Source organism: Schistocerca nitens, chromosome 10, assembly GCF_023898315.1.
Source record: "Schistocerca nitens isolate TAMUIC-IGC-003100 chromosome 10, iqSchNite1.1, whole genome shotgun sequence".
In the NCBI taxonomy this organism is placed as follows: domain Eukaryota; kingdom Metazoa; phylum Arthropoda; class Insecta; order Orthoptera; family Acrididae; genus Schistocerca; species Schistocerca nitens.
Window position 1 is genome coordinate 115,968,661 of NC_064623.1, and position 21,365 is coordinate 115,990,025.

General features: G+C 40.5%; 1 protein-coding gene across 7 annotated transcripts in view; it reads right to left on the bottom strand.

Moving 5' to 3' along the window:
* Positions 1-339: 339 nt before the first annotated feature.
* LOC126210602 (gastrula zinc finger protein XlCGF7.1-like) overlaps positions 340-21,365 on the bottom strand; it is a 127,054-nt gene continuing 106,028 nt past the window's right edge. For 3 of the 7 annotated variants that reach the window (XM_049939891.1, XM_049939887.1, XM_049939888.1), the window contains one exon: positions 340-936. In XM_049939891.1, coding sequence (XP_049795848.1) covers positions 799-936 — 138 coding nt within the window. In that variant the 3' untranslated portion in view covers positions 340-798. Of the gene's footprint in view, positions 937-4,485; positions 6,217-11,495; positions 15,105-21,365 lie in introns of those variants that run through there. The other 4 variants (XM_049939890.1, XM_049939889.1, XM_049939886.1 and 1 more) reach the window with 3 other exon arrangements.

A 21,365-nucleotide genomic window follows, 5' to 3' on the forward strand; every position in this document is an offset into this window, starting at 1 on the left:
TGTGGAGAGTGGCTCAGAGTTTCCATTATATTCCTACTACAATACATTCGTGGAAAAAGACGCTCTTCATTCTAAAAGCATTTGTAGTGTCTAGGTCTTCAGCATCTTGACCCTGCTTGTGGGATTCCCCTTAATATAGAAATACAGGAATAAAATTACATTTCGCAATGTGTGTGGAACTCAACAAAATAAATTGTAATTTAAACTCATAATGTGTATCGCCCTAATCCACAAATGAATATTTTATTTTGCAGAACACTTTTCAATACAAAATATTTACAAATTTTCCTTCAGTTCCCCTGAAAGTATTATTTATGCCAAACCAGATACTCCTAAAAATATTTGGCTACTTTTGCAAACACAAGTAACAGAAAATGGTTTACAAACAATAATAAATGTCACTTGGCATGACTGAAATCAAAAGGTTTAGTCTAAAATAAAAATGAACTGTATACATTACAAAATTTCTATCTCAGAAATTGACGCCCAGAAAGCACAAGAAAGAAAACTGCACTCTTAATTAGTAAATTTGCACTCAAACTCATAGTTTCCTGTTTAATGTTCTACTGTATTCTCAATGTGCCTGCTGATTAGTGTTTGAATTAATTATGACGAGATCGTTAAGTCTGTCTGCATTAAGACGTGAACGTTTTTCGCTAATTACGTTTCCAGCGCAACTAAAAATTCTCTCACTAGAGGCGCTAGTGGCTGGTATATTTAATATTTTTCTCGCCACACACACAAGTCGAGGAAGTCGTTGGGAGTTATTTTTCCACCACTGTAGAATATCTCCCTCGTTCACACAGTGTTCTTGCAAGTGTCTGCTGACTTCATCATGTAGGAGAGGAGACTCTTCTGCCCAGTCCTCAAATTTCGCCATTTTGTACGGTCCTGGATTTGTTTCTTGGGTGCTGTGATTGGGCACTTGTACTGAAACTATACAGGTTCCAATTAATATTTGCAGAATAATGTGAAAATCGTACTACACATAGTTGAAATTATAATAGTTTTTAGATGATTCTATCATTTATCGTCCAGTAAAGTCACCAGAAGATCAAAACTAACTGCCAGACGATTTAAATACAATATATATTTTTGGTGTGAAAATTAGCAGTTGGCAATAAATAATGAAAAGAGCGAGGTTATCCGTGTGTGAACTAAACTAATTCCTTTAAACTTCGTTTACAAGATCAACCAGTCAAATCTAAAGGCTGTAGATTCTACTTAATACCTCTGATTACAATTACGACATACTTAAATAGGAATGGACACACAGAAAATGTTGTCGGCGTTTTAATGACAAAACACTGTTTTGGAGCATTTCTACGCAGTTGGAGAGCCTTTCCTGGTACGATTGATGGAGGAGGTTGAAAGAGTCTAAAGAAGGGCAGCTCGTTTGGTATTATCGTGAAACAGGGGAAAGAGTGTCGCGGAAATTATACAGGAGTTGGGGTGGGACTCATTAAAACAATGGCGTTTTTTGACGTGGCGCGATCTATATATGAAATTTCGATCACCAACTTACACCTCCGAATTCGAAGATATATTGTTGAGTCCCATCTACATTGGAAAAAATGATCATCAGAATAAAATACAAAAAAGCAGCGCTCAGACGGAGAGATGTAGGTGTATTATCCCGCGCGAAATTCGAGAATAGGAGACAAAAATGGTTCAAATGGTTCTGAGCACTATGGGACTCAACTGCTGAGGTCATAAGTCCCCTAGAACTTAGAACTACTTAAACCTAACTAACCTAAGGACAACACAAACATCCATGCCCGAGGCAGGATTCGAACCTGCGACCGTAGCGGTCGCGCGGTTAATAGGAGACAAATAAGTTGAAAGTGGTTCGATGAACCCTCAACCAAGCACTTGCGTGTGACTTGCAGAGTAACCATGTACATGTAGATGAAGAATATATGCATTATCTTAGGAGCTTACCTTCAGCACACATGCCGGCTGGAGTGGCCGAGCGGTTCTAGGCGCTACAGTCTGGAACCGCGCGACCGCTGGTTCGAATCCTGCCTCGGGCATGGATGTGTGTGATGTCCTTAGGTTAGTTAGGTTTAAGTAGTTCTAAGTTCTAGGGGACTGATAACCTCAGAAGTTAAGTCCCATAGTGCTCAGAGCCACTTTCAGCACACATCTGTCGTGCTGCTTGGTAAACATCAATTTTTTCATCCTCGGTTAACTTTCTTAATGTACGGTAGTTAGGCACCATAAACGTTGCAATTTTATGCAACGTACTAACGCACATTTTCTGTTCTAGAAAGGCACCGGCGGCTTGTTTCAAAGGTTTCATGTCCTGAAAATACATTTTATCAACATACATATTTCACAAGTGGTTCTATAATATTCAGATGGAATAAAGTTACAAACCTGTTCATCATTATCCCGTACAGTACAGTGAGCTTATAAGGCATAAAACCACGGTAGAACTAAATGTAGGGTTGGCTCCTTGTCACCCTCTAGATCAACTGTGGCTTCTTTAAACGGCTTAAGAAATGCTATAAGCTGGCCAGTTATATAGTGGTCATAACCCGGCATCTTATCAGAGGCACCTTCGTTACGTAAGGCAGCCTTCACTGAGTCAATATGAGAATGGACATACAAGCATGTCAAAATAACTATTCCAACGAGTTGAAACCCACGGCTTTAAAGATGAGTTCAGTCTCACACAGAGACCTCTTCTCTTGAAGTTGGAAACCGTAGCCCGCACTGTATTAAGAATGACTAATATATTTGGAACATTTTCTTTCAAAAACTGTTCGCTCAGAACATGTTTCAAGACTGTGTTTATACTATGAGCCATGCATGGAAGACGCTGATATATTTCGAGAGCTTTGACAATGTTACTGCCCTGGTCTGTGACAAACGTAATTTTGGCAATGTCTTCACGAGAAACACCCATATTTTCTAAGCGATCTTCCAACTCGTTTCGAATATTCGAGCCAGTTTTTGGGCAGTCAGGAAACGCAGAGCACATCAGTACATATTTATTCAAACGCCAGTCTGAATTTTTGTTATGCATTGTCACGGACATGTAATGCACCCCTTTGTAATTGTCTGTCCATCGATAAATTGTACTGGCACATATACCAGAACGAATCGCATGCATTATATCTGGGAGCATTTTGCTGCGCACTTTATCAGCTAAGGTTTGAACTTTCCTAGCTACTGTCACTCGGGAAGGCATAATATTTTTAATACCAACTGAGCCATATTTTTTACCTATGTCGATTAGCGTCTGCCCTAAATTAAGAAATCCTTCTCCCTCTATACTGCTAAATGGTCTCAGGTCCTTAGCACACATTTCGACGCACTTTTCGGCCACTAAATCTTTGTCCTCTTTCAAGATATTTACGGAGTGGGGGAACTGCTTGTCAAATTTGCACACATGTCGTAACATACTCGAGGTTCCCGAATAAGTACTTAAGAGCTTTTTACATATTTTTCATTGAGACACACCTACCGATTTATTTGAAGCGGCCTCATAAACAAACGAAAACGTTTCCCATGCGGCACTTGTGCTCTGTATCGTTACCAGCATGTATTCGCCAGTTGTCAATTTTTTTTCAATCTCACTAAAGTTCGACCTATTCATTGTGCTGCCCCCACCGTTGCGATAAATGAACTGCGTGCTAACTACCTGGCTACTCTAGTCACAGTAGCTTGACAGCGCAACCTGTTGTCAGGCGCAGCAAGCTGAGCGGGTCCCGTGAAGCTTGGCAGGCCTGCGGGAACCCAGATAGACCGGGCTTGCGGGAGCCCAAGCCGGCCGCATTACCCACTATGCCTCAGTACACGCGCACTCTTGTGTTTACGTCGCGGCAGGCTGACCTGCATGAATGGTTGCAGAGGAGCTAGGGGCAAGCAGGCTGCAAGGGGAATTTGTACACCTCTAGTCATATGTCTGCTAACAATGATGTCGTCGTGTGGCCGACACCAGTCGGACACAGGTATCAAGAACATTTAAAGCTTTTTATTGTGGTTAATTTCCCTGTTTCATGACGAACTCGGTACAAAGCATAGGCTGTATTACCACATGAGAGGTACACACTGTGGATAACAATACATGCAACCACCATCTGGTAACACCTATCAAGTTTTTTGGATTTATATTAAATCATTGAAATAACTGTTTTTGAATCTATTTAAGAGTAGTAACATGTCAGCACACACACATACACACACACACACACACACACACACACACACACACACACACACAAGGGAGTGACTATTTTGTTAACATTTTTGTAAGATATTTGTCTGAGTATATAATATATGTAACGTTTAATATTACAGAAAGATGAACACTGTTATGTACCAACCGTTTATCACTGTGAAAATTAATGGTGAAACAAGCATTCTGATAAACAACGAAATCTTGTTTCTCAATAAAACGTGCATTAGCACAGATTTGTAAAACGTTTTTAATGTCCAACACATTATTACCTAAAACGAAAAGCAGATTGATACAAGATGTTAGTATTATTTTTATTTCACAATATCAAGCATAATTTCAATAAAAAATGAATTCCAATCACAATGATGTCTTGCAACCAATCAATGCTACTGTGGCTTTGGATGGAAAATATGGCCAAGTGTCACTGCATCAGATAACCACATTTTACAATAAGACAAAAGGAAAGAGAAAGGAAAAACTAAAGTTAGGTAGTCTTTGTTGCAGATACAATTCTGGGATTCTTGGATGCTCCGAAATCCCTGTGCCAAAGTACTTCACCACACCGCTAGAGGACAGGGAAAAAAATGACACAGGCTACTGATAAAGTGGAAGTGGGTTGCTCCACATCGTTTTAGTTGGTCTAGCTGCGTGCAACTGCACAGAGATCTCAATGTGTACCAGATATGTACATATAAAACGAAGAGACATTAACTATTTAACTTCACTTTTTAGATGAGATAATGAAAACTTTATCAATACTCCCTGTGACCCTGCAGGACCTACAGATATTGCAATCACACAAGATGTGAGATTTCACAAGTACTTTTTAAGCTGTTTCTCCTCTTCAGCTACTTATAGTACAATCACAGCATTACCAGTATTAACCACTGAGCACTCACAGTCCATTTTCATGTGACGCATACTGTGGGAATTGTGAATCTCTGAGGAAATACATAAGTATAGAATGGCCGCTTGTGTGGAGAACTAGGTGCATTTGCATGTCGCTGCAGTAAAAAGTTACATCTGATAAATGTTGCAAATTTATGTTTTCGTCACCAATGTGCAATCACAAGTGTTCCTTCAACATGGTGATGATTCTGCATCTCTTATGACACACTAGACAGTTTTATAGGCGTTCACTGGTGTGCAGCTGCGAATGCTGCTTGAGTGTCGAGCTACGAGTGAATGTCTTGTTGCAAACGACACACCTGTGTGGGCGTTCACTACTGTGCAATCGTAAATGCTGATAAAATGCCGAATTACGAGCGAATGTCTTGTTGCAAACGCCACAGGTGTAGGGGCGTTCGCCAGTGTGCACTCGAAAATGATCCATCAGATTATTTTTGACAGTGAAAGTCTTGTTGCAAACGCCACAGATGTAGGGGCGCTGGCCAGTGTGCACCCGCATATGATCCCTCAGTTTTCTTTTGACAATGAAAGTCTTGTTGCAAGTGCCACAGATGTAGGGGCGTTCGCCGGTGTGCACCCGCAAATGATCCCTCAGTTTACTTTTGACAATGAAACTTTTGTTGCAAATGTCACAGATGTAGGGACGTTCGCCAGTGTGCAACAGCAAATGATGCTTTAGTGAATCATTATGTGCGAATGTATTGTTGCAAACACCACAGCTGTATGGACGTTCACCAGTGTGCAATCGTGAATGCTGCTTCAGTGCCGAATTTCGAGCGAATGTCTGATTGCAAACGCTACAGCTATAGGGGCGTTCACCGCTGTGCACTCTAATGTGCCTCTTCAAATCGGAACTCTTTGTGAAAGTTTTGTGACACATGCTACACGATTGCGTAAGTTCATGTCTGTTCAAGTGCGTGTGCTCCTTCAGTTCCTTCAACTGTGCCAATGTCGTTCTGCGCCCCACATATCTAGTACAAATTTTATTCCCACAGGATGCTTCCTGCTTGGTGCTGCACTGTAGCCTGTCGCCTGTTCCTGAAGCCAGTGGAATGCAGGTAATCAAACCTCCGCTGTCATCATTAGTCTTGTCATCCTCTGCACCAACAAGGATAGCACTGTAGAAAGTGGAGAAAACTGTGTCAGAAACTATTGTGATAACAGTGCAAGCATGGTGATGAAAAGTTATATTAACAAATGCGAGATTGGGAAATGTCTCAAAAGTTCCAGTAAACTATGTTACAACGTAAGAGCACAATGTATTGAATTTATATAATGTTTAGGCCCTTTTCATGAAGCAGCAAAGGGAGTTGACTTCCTTTGAGGCACCACTTTAAAATCCGAAACCTTCTAAATTTGTCAGAGAGTATTACACAGAAGTTAAATGTAGGTAGATTCACTGAAAGAGGGATTACTGAAAAGTGAAACATCAGGATAACACTAACAACAATAATTACTCCCGCAGATGTAAGAAAGTAACTGAGACTGATTACAGAACTCTAATGCATATTGCATAAAATTCTACATCAACATATATATTCTGCAAGCTTTGGATGGTGTGTGATGGGTGCTTAACTTTGGATATTCCTTTTATCTTAGCAGGTTTAGGCTATTGTCATAGCTGTCCTACCATCTAGAAGTCACTGGTCTTAAAAACAAATGAGCGACTTTGCTTAGTTTATTATAAACAATTCCACCTAGATCGTGGAGAAGAGGCTGAATAAAAACATTGGCAGAGTGATGGACCATGGAAGGAATGTTGCACTATAGGGAACGTAAGTCAACCTTGAAGGTGTTTGGAAAAAAACTATTTGATTGACAGTAGGAGGTAGGACAAAGTTCAAACTAGAGTCTGGTTGAAATCTGCGTAAGTATTCATCCTGAAAACAAAATCGAAACCTAAAGTAGTACTGAGGTGAACAGACAATAATATATAAAAAGAATCTAGACTATTTGTGTTGTTTACATCCTCAGTATTACATTCACAATGTTGATGTGTTACTATATTTATTCACCCAATATCATCAACTAATTTGATTAAAATGGGCTATTAGTTTTGCCAATGCCCACACCCACTTGCACCCAAAGAACAATGACACCAAAATGATCAAGGTAAAAAGTTATTCTTTCTGATGGTACTACATTCTACAAAATCGAAAGTAATATAAATACAATCCTAACTGACAACTTGAAGAAAATATATCATAAACTAGTAACTATCAAATAATTAATACAATATAATCTATAAATTAAGAAGGATCACACACAAACACTTGAACATCCACTTCTGGATTGTCAGACGCTATTTTGTAGTTCATATGATCTAATCTGTGCTTTGAAAATATGAGACTGTGTGTAAGATAGCCTGTTTGAATATTTTCTTATGCTGGGCTGATAATTGATCCAATATCCTCCTGTTCTCTTTATTTCTACAGTTTTCCAAACAAATTTCAGGGTTGTAATGGTTGCTTACTCTCTGTGTTTACATAAAACAATCAAATTGCGCACGACCAAATGTTTCTTGTTGTTTTGTTTTAGGGAACAAAAACAACTAGGGTCATACGCACCTATGTCAGAATCATAGATCATGAAAACGACAAAGAAAAAATGACCCAATCGACAGAATGAAAGACAGCTAAAAACAGGGACTTGTAAAAAGGTCCATAAAATACACAATAGAGACAATGGAGGTCCTGAAATAAAAATTAAATGTCCTTTGCCATATTGCTACGATGGACAAAAAGTAAAAAAGCAGTTGACAGCCCAGGCGTCATTTGCTAGAACGGCCGATAACTCAGACACCAACCACAAATGAGAATGTAAGTGGTTAAAAAAAGGGTATTCCATAACAAAATGGCGAACCGTTAAAGGCTGAGGGCAATGAGCACAAAGATGTGGGGATCACCACTTAACAAATGCCGATTGCTAAAAAGACAGTGCCCAATACACAATCTAGCTAGAATGATCTCCTCGTGGTAAGAGGGCCTTAAAGAAGTCGTCCAAGCTGCTGGGAGTAGCTTAATTCCCTGGAGCTTGTTGCCATGAAGGAAAGACCAGTGCTGATGCCAAAGTGACACCACCTGCTGACCAATGGTAACACAGAGATCATTGAGGTGAATGGAAGAACTAACAGGCCAAGGTGCAAGGACTGCAGCCTTGGCAGCAGTGTCAGTGGACTGGTTTCCGATCAGACTGACGTGACCAGGGACCCAGATAAACATCACAGTGGCTCCATCAAGAGTGAGCAAGTGAAAGCTTTCCTGAGCCTGTTGCACTATGGGATGGATGCTCTACGGCGCACAGAGACTCTGAAGGGCAATGAGTCAGAGAACATGACAAATTGAAAAGCCTGTCACTAGATGTACTGGGTGGCCTGAAATGGGACGAAGAGCTCCGCTATAAATACTGAGCAGTGTTCTGGAATCTGGTACCGACAATCGTCGGCGCCAGTGACGAAGGGACACCCGACACCACAGTCAGCCTGAGACCCATCAGAGTATACAAATGTACTATTACAGAGTTCCGTGCGAAAGTCGTGAAACTTACAGCACTAGAGCAAGGCTTGAGCAATGTCCTTAGGAAACAAATGAAGTCCAAGGTGAACACGGGCCACAGCATGAAGCCAAGATGGTGAAGGGTTCACACACACTGAGAATGTGTCAGGTAATGTGAAGTTAAACTGCCTGAGCAATAGTCGAAAACGAACTCCAAGAGGTAACAGAGAGGAGGCGATCAAAGTAGTCATTGAAGAAAGAGGCATAGGATGGGTGGCTAGGCATGGCAGACAAACAGCATGCATATCTGCCGAGGAAAAAATTACAGTGGTATCACAGAGGTAGTTCGGAAGCTTCTGCAAGCAGACCCTCAACTGGGCCCATATAAAAGGCGACAGTGGCCAAACAGATGCCACGATGGTGGACTGTATTGAGACGGCATAAGATGGACGGACGTGCAGATGCATAAACAAAAGACCCATAGTGTTGTTTCGAATGAACGAGGGACTGGTACAAAGGGAGGATCTTATCTGCTCCCCAATTACCGCTGAGTACACGTAGCACACTGAGGGACATCGTACAGTGGGCAGCCACGGAAAATTTCCCTACCGAGCGTGAGCCACAGGAATGTCGTAGTTTCAGTGAACAGAAGAGCAACAGGCCCAAGATTCAAAGACGATGGAAGAAACCCATTGCGCCGCCAGAAATTCACACAAACGGTTTGTAAATGGAAAAGTGAAAGCCACTGTCGATGCTCCATAAGCAAAGACGATCGAGACAATGCAGAAGACGCCACTCAAGGAGGGAAGTCCGTGGAGAACTGCAATAGATGGCAAAATCGTGAACAAAAATAAGAGCCGGAGATGCCCAGCGGAAGACAGACCGTAATACGGTTATTGGCGATAGCAAAGAGGACAACAAGGCAAAACGCACACGTACCTTCAAAACTCGGTCTTTTTAAAATTCCTGAAGGAGACATGGCATGCGGCTTCAAAAGCCCCACATGTAGAGACTAGAGAGGATACCAATCTCCCAGTGTATCGTATGCTTTCTCTAAATCGAGAAACACGGCCACAGTCTGGTATTTATGCAGAAAACCATTCATGACATGGGTTGACAAAGTGATGAGATGGTCAACTGCAGAACAGCTTGCTCGAAATCGACACTGTGCAGTGGTTAGTAAATCCAAATGTTTATTCTGGTACCCACATTAAATGGCACACATCAGACGCTTTCCACATTGACACAGCGTGGACCCACGACTACTGAGGAAAAGGTACTCCTGTTTTCGGCTGAAAGAGCCTTATTTTTAATACTGATTCAATATTGGCTAACATATGAGTGGTTATATCAGGATTTTTGTCTACTGGGTTGAGATCTGGACACTACAGTGATATATCTTACTCCACATTTTACTACATATTTGTTGATCTAGTACAAATTTCAATTGTCCAGAATCCCTCTACTTTCAACATTAATTCGAAATTTTATTTTTAACTATAGGTTTGCAGCACAAAGCGACACTGTTGCAAGAACTGGAACCGAAAAACTCCTAATAACACTAACTCTGCTGTGCATGTAACAATGGTTTGCAGAGTACATATCTAAATGTACGAGGGTCACCCAATATGTAACTTTCCCTACTTTATTTCTCATAAAAGGTGGTTGTGACATGTGATGGATGTGCGCTCAGATGGTATGTGTTGACAATACTAAAATCGACTTACAATGAACACCGCAGTATCTTGCCAGTAAGCCGCCAATCAGCATGGAGTTACCACTACAAAGTGTGTCCACATATATGCTGTGCTCTGTCATTAGTTCCTGCATGAAAACTAATATCCACTGTCGATATCCATGGAGTTAATTTCTGACTATGAGGAAGGTTGTATGAGCACTGTAATGGGGATGAGTCATGAGTCATCCGACTCCTGAGACAAAATGTCAGAGCATCGTGTGGAAGAAAGAAGGGACAAAAAAAGGCAAACGTAACACATTCGGCATGGGAACTTGTGGCAACAATTTTTTGGAACTGTCAGGTGGTGTTATTCGTTCATCGCCTCCCTTGCAACACTACAGTGAATGCAGTGAGATACTGTAATTTCTTGAGAAACCTGTGAGCTGTCAGCAAAAGAAAACGTCGTGGATTTTTGCCGTTCCCTTCCTTTATGATCATGCTCTGCCTCATGCAGCTCGGCTCACCCTGATAGAGCTCATAAGATTTAATTGGAAAGTGTTCCCACATCCTCCATACTCACCAGACCTTACCCAAAGTGATTTTCACATTTTTCGCGCAACTCAAATATAATCTTGGAGGTAAGCACTTCAACATCAATGATGAATTCAGATCTACAGTGAACAGCTGGTTACAAGCACAGGAGCTCACCTGTCACAACACTCGTTTGGAAAAACTTGTGAATGTTAATTCACATGCTTGGAACAACTTTGTGATTATGTAGAAAAGTGACAGAAGCACTGTATAGTGTCAATAAAATTATTTCAGCATGATAAATTGTGTGTAGTGTTTTTATAAAATAGTGAAACTTACTTACTGGATGTTCCTCTTAGAAATGATGATTCTCTGACAGCCGAGGATGGTCTCACAAAATTGAGTCTGACTACCGAGGCAAGCTGAATTCTTCTGCTGATAGATGTGAGTGTGTCTCCTCGATACTTAATCGTTTATTATATATTAATGTAGCTCTTCTACTTGCTTTCTGGACATCAGATATAACAAAATCTGGTAAAGGCATCACATTCAACATCTGCAGGTGGATTCAGATCTGGTTACCTATTACGAGGAAATTATCTTTTTTATATAAGGGTCTGCAGCCACTGTAGTCTTCTTGTATGGTGTCATTTTGCTGAGTAGTTTGATGTTTTCTTCTAAAATAGCCACTTTATTTGGTAATACAGAAATATTACAAACATCTATGTGGAGGAAGCAACAAATGATGATGTCCATAATAATAATAATATTTACTATCTTTACAAAACTGCATTGATCCACAGTTTCCATGACGTCATGTAAAAGTAGGTTTTCATAAAAACAGTGCTTTGGAATCCACACTGGTTGATACGGACGAGGAAATCTGTTCTAGAATTTTCACTATGTTTGGTCTCAGATTGTATTCTATGATTTTACAACAGACAGGTGAAAAAACAAAATATATTGGACAGTAGATTCGTAGATCAATTCCGCCAGGCTTCCTGTGCACGAGTGAGACATGTGCTATCTTCCAACACAGCTTTTTGTTTGAGGAATGTATGTGTTACCGTGAATGACCGAAACTGGAGAATGTCGACTTCCACCGGTGAATGTCAACAGATACCATATACGTCGGTGAAAGATCGAATATTTCATTACACTGTTGTACATTCGGACCCTCTCCGGCGTGTGTCGACAATCACAGATATGCTCTGGTGGCGGTCCAAAACAGAAGAGTCAAAAAACAAGCTACTGGCTCTCTCTCGCCAAATCCTTTGTTCTGCTCGGAGTCAATCAGCTTTGTCAGTCTTATGCAACCTTTGATAACACGAGCAACGTTTTCTTAATTTTTTTTCCCGATATCCTAATTTATACCAAATGGATACTGCAATAAATCGTGATCTTATTCATGAAAAGTTAAATGTATTAATTGCGGGTAAACGAGAAGACAATTGTTTTTATTTTTCACAAGAAAAGTATTCCAAAATACTTTCTGAAGTGGTTTCTGCTAAAATTAAATGCAATATACCTTTGGATTACAGACGATTAAAACGTTTTGATGTTTTAAAAATTAATGATGAAGAGAAGTTAATTGTACCATTAAAACCAGGGGAAACGAACATACAGTGTTATGTTACCAATGAAGAATTGTACAGTATACTATATGAAACTCACATCAGAACAGGCCACAGAGGAAGAACACGTATGCTTAAAGAGTTGCAAGTTACATACAAAAATATTACATATGAAGTTGTAATGTTGTATTTAAATTTATGCAAACAGTCTCAAATGAAACACAGTGCACCTAAGAAAGGTATTGTTGTGAAGCTAATGGTTAGTTCTGAATTAAACCCAAGACGTCAAGTTAATCTGATAGATCTGCAGTCAAACTGAGATGAATATAAGTCCATAATGGTGTATCAAGATCATTTAACTAAGTTTGTCCAGCTACGACCTTTTAAAACTAAAAGAGTAGCGCAACACGTTCTTTCATTATTTTTAACATTTGGTGCACCAGCAATATTGCAATCAGATAATGGTAGAGAATTTAGTAACCAAGTCATATCCGAAATATGCGCTATGTAGAAAGATGTTAAACTAGTTCATGGAAAGCCTCGTCACAGTCAAAAACAAGGTTCAGTTGAAAGGGCAAAATCAGGATATACAGAATATGCTAACTGCATGGATCAATGATAACGATACAAATAAATGGTCAGATGGTTTATCCTTTGTTCAATTTGCCAAGAACACTACGGTCCACGAAGGAATACGCCGAAGTCCTTATGAAGCCATGTTTGGCGTTAAAGAAAAAAGAGACATAGCATCGTCTTTTTTGCCTGGCGAACAAATCGCAAATATTGAAAGTGAAGAACAAGTCGAAGAAATTGCCAATACTTCTGAAACCGAAGAACAGCTTGAAGAAACTGTTAACGCTTATAAAAAAATTTGAGCGGTGGTCATACCGAAAACCATATTCCAAAGAAAAATATTGAAGAGGACCTACAACCTACAACGTCTTCGCATAAAATTCTGTCTGAAAAACACGAGTTGATTTCTACAAAAAGAGCGGCCGCGAAAGAAAATCTTCTACTGCAAGCAACAAAGATGTTACGAACCTCACAAACACATTACCCTCCTGCTGAAGTTGGTGATAATGTACGAATACAAGTCCCTGATGTCGACCGTGGTCGTACAGATAGCCGAAATGTGTTAGCGGTTGTTGTTGGAATAGAAGACTCCGACTTCTATAAACGGGTAAATAAAAATGGTACCCTCAAGGAGCTTTACACACGTAATCAGTTCGTAATTTGTAAAGAAAAGTTACTTTCCATAGACGAGATTTCTTTTCAAGAAATGTCGCTGAGAGAAGCAGCTGCAGCTAATTCGAGAAGCGGAGGACAAGGCTATACACGTTGTCATTGCAAAAGGAAGTGTTCCACAAATAAGTGCAGTTGTAAAAGCAAGGGACTCTTGTGAAATTCAAAGTGTCATAATAGTTTAAGTTGTTGCAATAAATAATATTTGAATCACATTAGTAAGTAATTTTTTATAACTATTATTTTCTTTTCTCATGTAGGATGCACGGTGTATTTTTAATTCTTGGTCATTCCTATCAGAAAGAGAGGCGAAAAAGTTACGTCACCCTTGTGACGTTTTATAGCTACTGAAATACGGAGAAGAAAATACAAATCTCCAACATGTTCAACATTCACCATTATTGCATGGTGAATATCAACATTTACCGGTGAAAGTCAGAAATAAGGGTAGGCCTATTTAGCAAATATTTCGGACATACACTAAGCGACTATGTGAATGTTGACATTTAACGGTGAAAGTAGACATTCTCCAGATTTCGGTGTTTCACTGTAACATATGCACAAAACATGAACAAAGTTTTCACTATAGGAAAGGTCCATAAGAATAATAAACAAAAATAGTAGTTGAGCTCATGTAAAGATCCGCTCAAAACACGCATATTTTAACTAAACCATGTGAGTGCATTTGATAAAGACTACACAGACAGCTCAACCATGGAACGAAAGCTAGACTGAACTTACATTTAGCAACAAAGAATAAACATACAACTCAAAGCAGAATTTTCTACCACAGACTAAAACTCTACAAAAAGTTGCACAAAGAGCTTCAAGAGCTTACTAAAACAAATTTATCTAGGAAGGCATTTATGAAATACTCGTTAAGCATTACATTCTATACATTGAAGGATTACTTAGACAATACAGAGTAGGGATTTGGTACAAAATGTAGCACGTGTAAATAATACTGACGATAGTAAAACATGTATCATTTCACGTAACACTTTCACACTATGTTTCTTCTTTCTTTTTCTTCCTTTTCTGGAAAAACTTTCTTCTGGAGCTATGTAAGGCATAATACTAACACATTCTCTTTCGAGCTCAACATCTCGGGAACCAGGTTTCATCACTATGGTCCTGAGTCAGCTGATAGTTTGTATACTGTTACATTATGAAACAATGCGTATGTAGTCTGTGTTGTGAATGCAGTGATTGGGAGTGAGAAATGAATGAACAGCATAGCATTAGCCTTTTACATTGTTAAATAGCTTCTTTGTAAAACAGTATTGTACACTGGGAACAAACCGAATGGGGTAGTAGTTTTAAACAGACCGGCCTTCTGTTTGTAAGAGCGGAGGGTCTATGGTCTTCATCCAGCCATCGTTACTTATGTTTCCTGTGTTTTCCGAAAATTACTTCACGCAAACGCCACAGTAGTTCCTACTATAATGCCACGGTCTACTTCTCATCCCATCATTGTCCAAGCAGACCTGTAAGTATGCAAATACATGAATATATGAATTTAATTATTTTTCTTGTCCTTAAATAGCAATATGAAGGCAGGTACAGTATCCTCATGATCTACTCCGACTATTAAACTTGAAATAGGGTCTACCTCTAACAACAATTACATAAACTTCTGGCACTTATGTAACTATCGAGATTTAGGCTATTTCTAAATACCCTTGAAAGTAATATCTATGTTATTCATTTCTGCAGTAATGTGAGAATTACACTGACTCAATACAAAGAAAATCTCCTTTGTAATAGAAAATTTGAAAATGCAGATCAAAAGTCCTTCACACTGCTACTCTCAGTTTCAGATTCTATATGATCCATCATTCAAGAGCTTCTGGACACAATCTTTGGCGCTATTGAAAGCTTTCCAACACGCTGAAGAGGCTATTGTGGCAGCCATTCCGGGGTGCATTTGCGAGTGGAACAGAAAAAGAAATGACTAGTTGTGGTACAAGGTACCCTCCGCCATGCACCAGACAGTGGCTTACCGAATATGGATGTAAATGCACATGTAGAAACAACTGTACATTGTAGCACACATTGGAACAAATGACACCTGTCGTCTGGACTCTAAGGGTGTACTTGGATGATTCCAACGATTGGATGATTCCAGCGACTGGTAGAGAAGCTAAAAAGACCTGCCTTGTTCATGGACTTTCAACGAAGCTCACAATTTGCAGTATTTTCCCAGAAACTGATCGTGGCCTCTGGTTCTGAGTCGAGTGCAACGAAAGAACCATAGAATTTGAAGGTTCTATGACAAGCTACACTGCCACTTTCTGGACTTGCGCCATGAAGTTGAGAACTGCAGGATCCCCCTAATTTGGTCGATGTTCATTATACAGGGTGATTCAAAAAGAATACCACAACTTTAAAAATGTGTATTTAAAGAAAGAAACATAATATAACCTTCTGTTATACATCATTACAAAGAGTATTTAAAAAGGTTTTTTTTCACTCAAAAACAAGTTCAGAGATGTTCAATATGGCCCCCTCCAGACACACGAGCAATATCAACCCGATACTCCAACTCGTTCCACACTCTCTGTAGCATATCAGGCGTAACAATTTGGATAGCTGCTGTTATTTGTCGTTTCAAATCATCAATGGTGGCTGGGAGAGGTGGCCGAAACACCATATCCTTAACATACCCCCATAAGAAAAAATCGCAGGGGGTAAGATCAGGGCTTCTTGGAGGCCAGTGATGAAGTGCTCTGTCACGGGCTGCCTGGCGGCCGATCCATCGCCTCGGGTAGTTGACGTTCAGGTAGTTACGGACAGGTAAGTGCCAATGTGGTGGCGCTCCATCCTGCTGAAATATGAATTGTTGTGCTTCTTGTTCGAGCTGAGGGAACAGGCAATTCTCTAACATCTCCAGATACTGTAGTCCAGTTACAGTAGCACCTTCGAAGAAAAAGGGACCAAAAACTTTATTGGCTGAAATGGCACAGAAAACGTTCACCTTAGGCGAGTCACGTTCATACTGAGTTGTTTCCCGCGGATTCTCAGTGCCCCATATACAGACATTGTGACGGTTGACTTTCCCGTTAGTGTGGAAAGTTGCTTCATCACTAAACACAATCTTTGAAACGAAAGATTCATCTGTTTCCATTTGAGCAAGGATAAAATCACAGAAATCGATTCTTTTAATCTTATCAGCTGCAGACAGTGCTTGAACCAATTTCAGACGATAAGGTTTCATAACTAACATTTTTCGTAGGACTCTCAATACAGTTGATTGTGGAATTTGCAGCTCTCTGCTAGCTCTGCGATTCGATTTTCCTGGGCTGCGAACAAATGCTTGCTGGATGCGTGCTACATTTTCATCACTCGTTCTCGGCCGTCCAGAACTTTTCCCTTTGCACAAACACCCATTCTCTGTAAACTGTTTATACCAACGTTTAATACACCACCTATCAGGAGGTTTAACACCAAACTTCGTTCGAAATGCACGCTGAACAACTGTCGTCGATTCACTTCTGCCGTACTCAATACCACAAAAAGCTTTCTGTTGAGCGGTCGCCAACTTAGCATCAACTGACGCTGACGCCTAGTCAACAGCGCCTCAAGCGAACAAATGTACAACTAAATGAAACTTTATAGCTCCCTTAATTCGCAGACAGATAGTGCTTAGCTCTGCCTTTTGTCGTTGCAGATTTTTAAATTCCTAAAGTTGTGGTATTCTTTTTGAATCACCCTGTACATCATAGGCTGCTACCCAGGCAGCTGACTGTGTGTGGGGTGCACGTAAAGGTGTTTCAGATCAGGCGGATAACGACAGTTGTAGAAGGCCTGGAAGTATTGATTTAAGTCCAAGGACTTGCCCCCACAGGAGAGTGTGTTAAAATGTTAGTCTTAGGGGCAGTACAATGAAAACGAGACAGAAGTAAAAGTAAATAACGGTTAATACATCTGTCTCAAAGTGAGACAAGACAGCCAGTGCCTTCAAGGAAAAAAGTTTGCAAGTTGCCTACAGGACGATGGTTGTATTAACGCCTCCATATCTTAATCCAAAGATCCACGAACGTCTTTCTTCATGACTCCAAAAATATGGAACTCACATGGGGAGAGATTGGGACAGTATTGTGAAAGAGCTTCCCAGCGAAACTTCTGCAGTATAATCGAAACAACCTTCGCAACATGTGGGCGGGCATTATCTTCCAACAAAATGATGCTATCCATCAACATTTCTGCGTGTTTGTGCATGAAAGGTCACTTACGTTTTTACATACCACTGTGTATTACGTGCGGCGCCTTTACCACAAAGTCAATGAGCCGCAGACTCTTGCTGTAAATTAAAATAAAATAAAAGGTCATCATGACTTTCCTGAAGCTGCTGTACCTGTTGTTTCGACTGTGTTGCAGAAATTCCGTCGAGAATGCCCCGCACATACTCTAAGCAGTACCAATCTCTCCCCATGCGATTGCTGTATTTTTGGACCCCCGAAGAAAGAAATTCGTGGCCAAGGATTTCCTTCGGATGAAGAGGTGCACACACTTACGCGAAACAACGAAAATCACTGTGTCAAATCTAACACATAGTAAAAGAATGAAAAAGCAGTAGAAAGAATTACAAGAAGACAGCAGATACTTGCAGCTGGCTGATTCTGGAAGAAAATAGTTAGAACCAGCCACTCTGGTACACACCAGCCTAAAAGCTTATGTCGGCTCTCCAATTGGAAGTCCACATTCACAACAGTGCCCGTGGTCTAGGAGTGGCGTCTTTGATTCATAATCAAAACGTCTTCGGTCCCGGGTTCGATCCCCGCCACTGCCTAAATTTTGATAAATAATCAGCATTGGCAGCCGAAGACTTCCGGCATAAGAAGTCAGCCTCATTCTGCCAACGGCCTTGTCAAAGAGAGCGGATAGAGGTTCAGGGCACTCTCTTGTCCTAGGGGTGGGAAATTGCCCCTAAAGGCGGAAGAATCAGCAATGACCAACGACATGAGGATGCAGAAGGCAATGGAAACCACTGCATTAAAGACACGTAACGTGTATCCACAGGACATGTGGCCTGTAATTGAAGAAGTGTCATGAAGATCTCTCCATTGGTAAAAGATTCCGGAATAGTCCCCCATTCGGATCTCCGGGAGGGGACTGCCAAGGGGGAGGTTACCATGAGAAAAAGATTGAATAATCTACGAAAGGATAACGTTCTACGAGTCGGGGCGTGGAATGTCAGAAGCTTGAACGTGGTAGGGAAACTAGAAAATCTGAAAAGGGAAATGCAAAGGCTCAGTCTAGATATAGTAGGGGTCAGTTACGTGAAGTGGAAGGAAGACAAGGATTTCTGGTCAGATGAGTATCGGGTAATATCAACAGCAGCAGAAAATGGTATAACAGGTGTAGGATTCGTTATGAATAGGAAGGTAGGGCAGAGGGTGTGTTACTGTGAACAGTTCAGTGACCGGGTTGTTCTAATCAGAATCGACAGCAGACCAACACCGACAACGATAGTTCAGGTATACATGCCGACGTCGCAAGCTGAAGATGAACAGATAGAGAAAGTGTATGAGGATATTGAAAGGGTAATGCAGTATGTAAAGGGGGACGAAAATCTAATAGTCATGGGCGACTGGAATGCAGTTGTAGGGGAAGGAGTAGAAGAAAAGGTTACAGGAGAATATGGGCTTGGGACAAGGAATGAAAGGGGAGAAAGACTAATTGAGTTCTGTAACAAGTTTCAGCTAGTAATAGCGAATACCCTGTTCAAGAATCACAAGAGGAGTAGGTATACTTGGAAAGCCGGGAGATACGGGAAGATTTCAATTAGATTACATCATGGTCAGACAGAGATTCCGAAATCAGATACTGGATTGTAAGGTGTACCCAGGAGCAGATATAGACTCAGATCACAATATAGTAGTGATGAAAAGTAGGCTGAAGTTCAAGACATTAGTCAGGAAGAATCAATACGCAAAGAAGTGGGATACGGAAGTACTAAGGAATGACGAGATACGTTTGAAGTTCTCTAACGCTATGGATACAGCAATAAGGAATAGCGCAGTAGGCAGTACAGTTGAAGAGGAATGGACATCTCTAAAAAGGGCCATCACAGATATTGGGAAGGAAAACATAGGTACAAAGAAGGTAGCTGCGAAGAAACCATGGGTAACAGAAGAAATACTTCAGTTGATTGATGAAAGGAGGAAGTACAAACATGTTCCAGGAAAAATCAGGAATACAGAAATACAAGTCGATGAGGAATGAAATAAATAGGAAGTGCAGGGAAGCTAAGACGAAATGGCTGCAGGAAAAATGTGAAGACATCGAAAAAGATATGATTGTCGGAAGGACAGATTCAGCATACATGAAAGTCAAAACAACCTTTGGTGACATTAAAAGCAACGGTGGTAACATTAAGAGTGCAACGGGAATTCCACTGTTAAATGGAGAGGAGAGAGCAGATAGGTGGAAAGAATACATTGAAAGCCTCTATGTGGGTGAAGATTTGTCTGATGTGATAAAAGAAGAAACAGGAGTTGGTTTAGAAGAGATAGGGGATCCAGTATTAGAATCGGAATTTAAAAGAGCTTTGGAGGACTTACGGTCAAATAAGGCAGAAGGGATAGATAACATTCCATCAGAATTTCTAAAATCATTGGGGGAAGTGGCAACAAAACGACTATTCACGTTGGTGTGTAGAATATATGAGTCTGGCGATATACCATCTGACTTTCGGAAAAGCATCATCCACACAATTCCGAAGACGGCAAGAGCTGACAAGTGCGAGAATTATCGCACAATCAACTTAACAGCTCATGCATCGAAGCTGCTTACAAGAATAATATACAGAAGAATAGAAAAGAAAATTGAGAATGCGCTAGGTGACGATCAGTTTGGCTTCAGGAAAAGTAAAGGGACGAGAGAGGCAATTCTGACGTTACGGCTAATAATGGAAGCAAGGCTAAAGAAAAATCAAGACACTTTCATAGGATTTGTCGACTTGGAAAAAGCGTTCGACAATATAAAATGGTGCAAGCTGTTCGAGATTCTGAAAAAAATAGGGGTAAGCTATAGGGAGAGACGGGTCATATACAATATGTACAACAACCAAGAGGGAATAATAAGAGTGGAAGATCAAGAACGAAGTGCTCGTATTAAGAAGGGTGTAAGACAAGGCTGTAGCCTTTCGCCCCTACTCTTCAATCTGTACATCGAGGAAGCAATGATGGAAATAAAAGAAAGGTTCAGGAGTGGAATTAAAATACAAGGTGAAAGGATATCAATGATACGATTCGCTGATGACATTGCTATCATGAGTGAAAGTGAAGAAGAATTAAATGATCTGCTGAACGGAATGAACAGTCTAATGAGTACACAGTATGGTTTGAGAGTAAATCGGAGAAAGACGAAGGTAATGAGAAGTAGTAGAAATGAGAACAGCGAGAAACTTAACATCAGGATTGATGGTCACGAAGTCAAGGAATTCTGCTACCTAGGCAGTAAAATAACCAATGACGGACGGAGCAAGGAGGACATCAAAAGCAGACTCGCTATGGCAAAAAAGGCATTTCTGGCCAAGAGAAGTCTACTAATATCAAATACAGGCCTTAATTTGAGGAAGAAATTTCTGAGGATGTACGTCTGGACTACAGCATTGTATGGTAGTGAAACATGGACTGTGGGAAAACCGGAACAGAAGAGAATCGAAGCATTTGAGATGTGGTGCTATAGACGAATGTTGAAAATTAGGTGGACTGATAAGGTAAGGAATGAGGAGGTTCTAC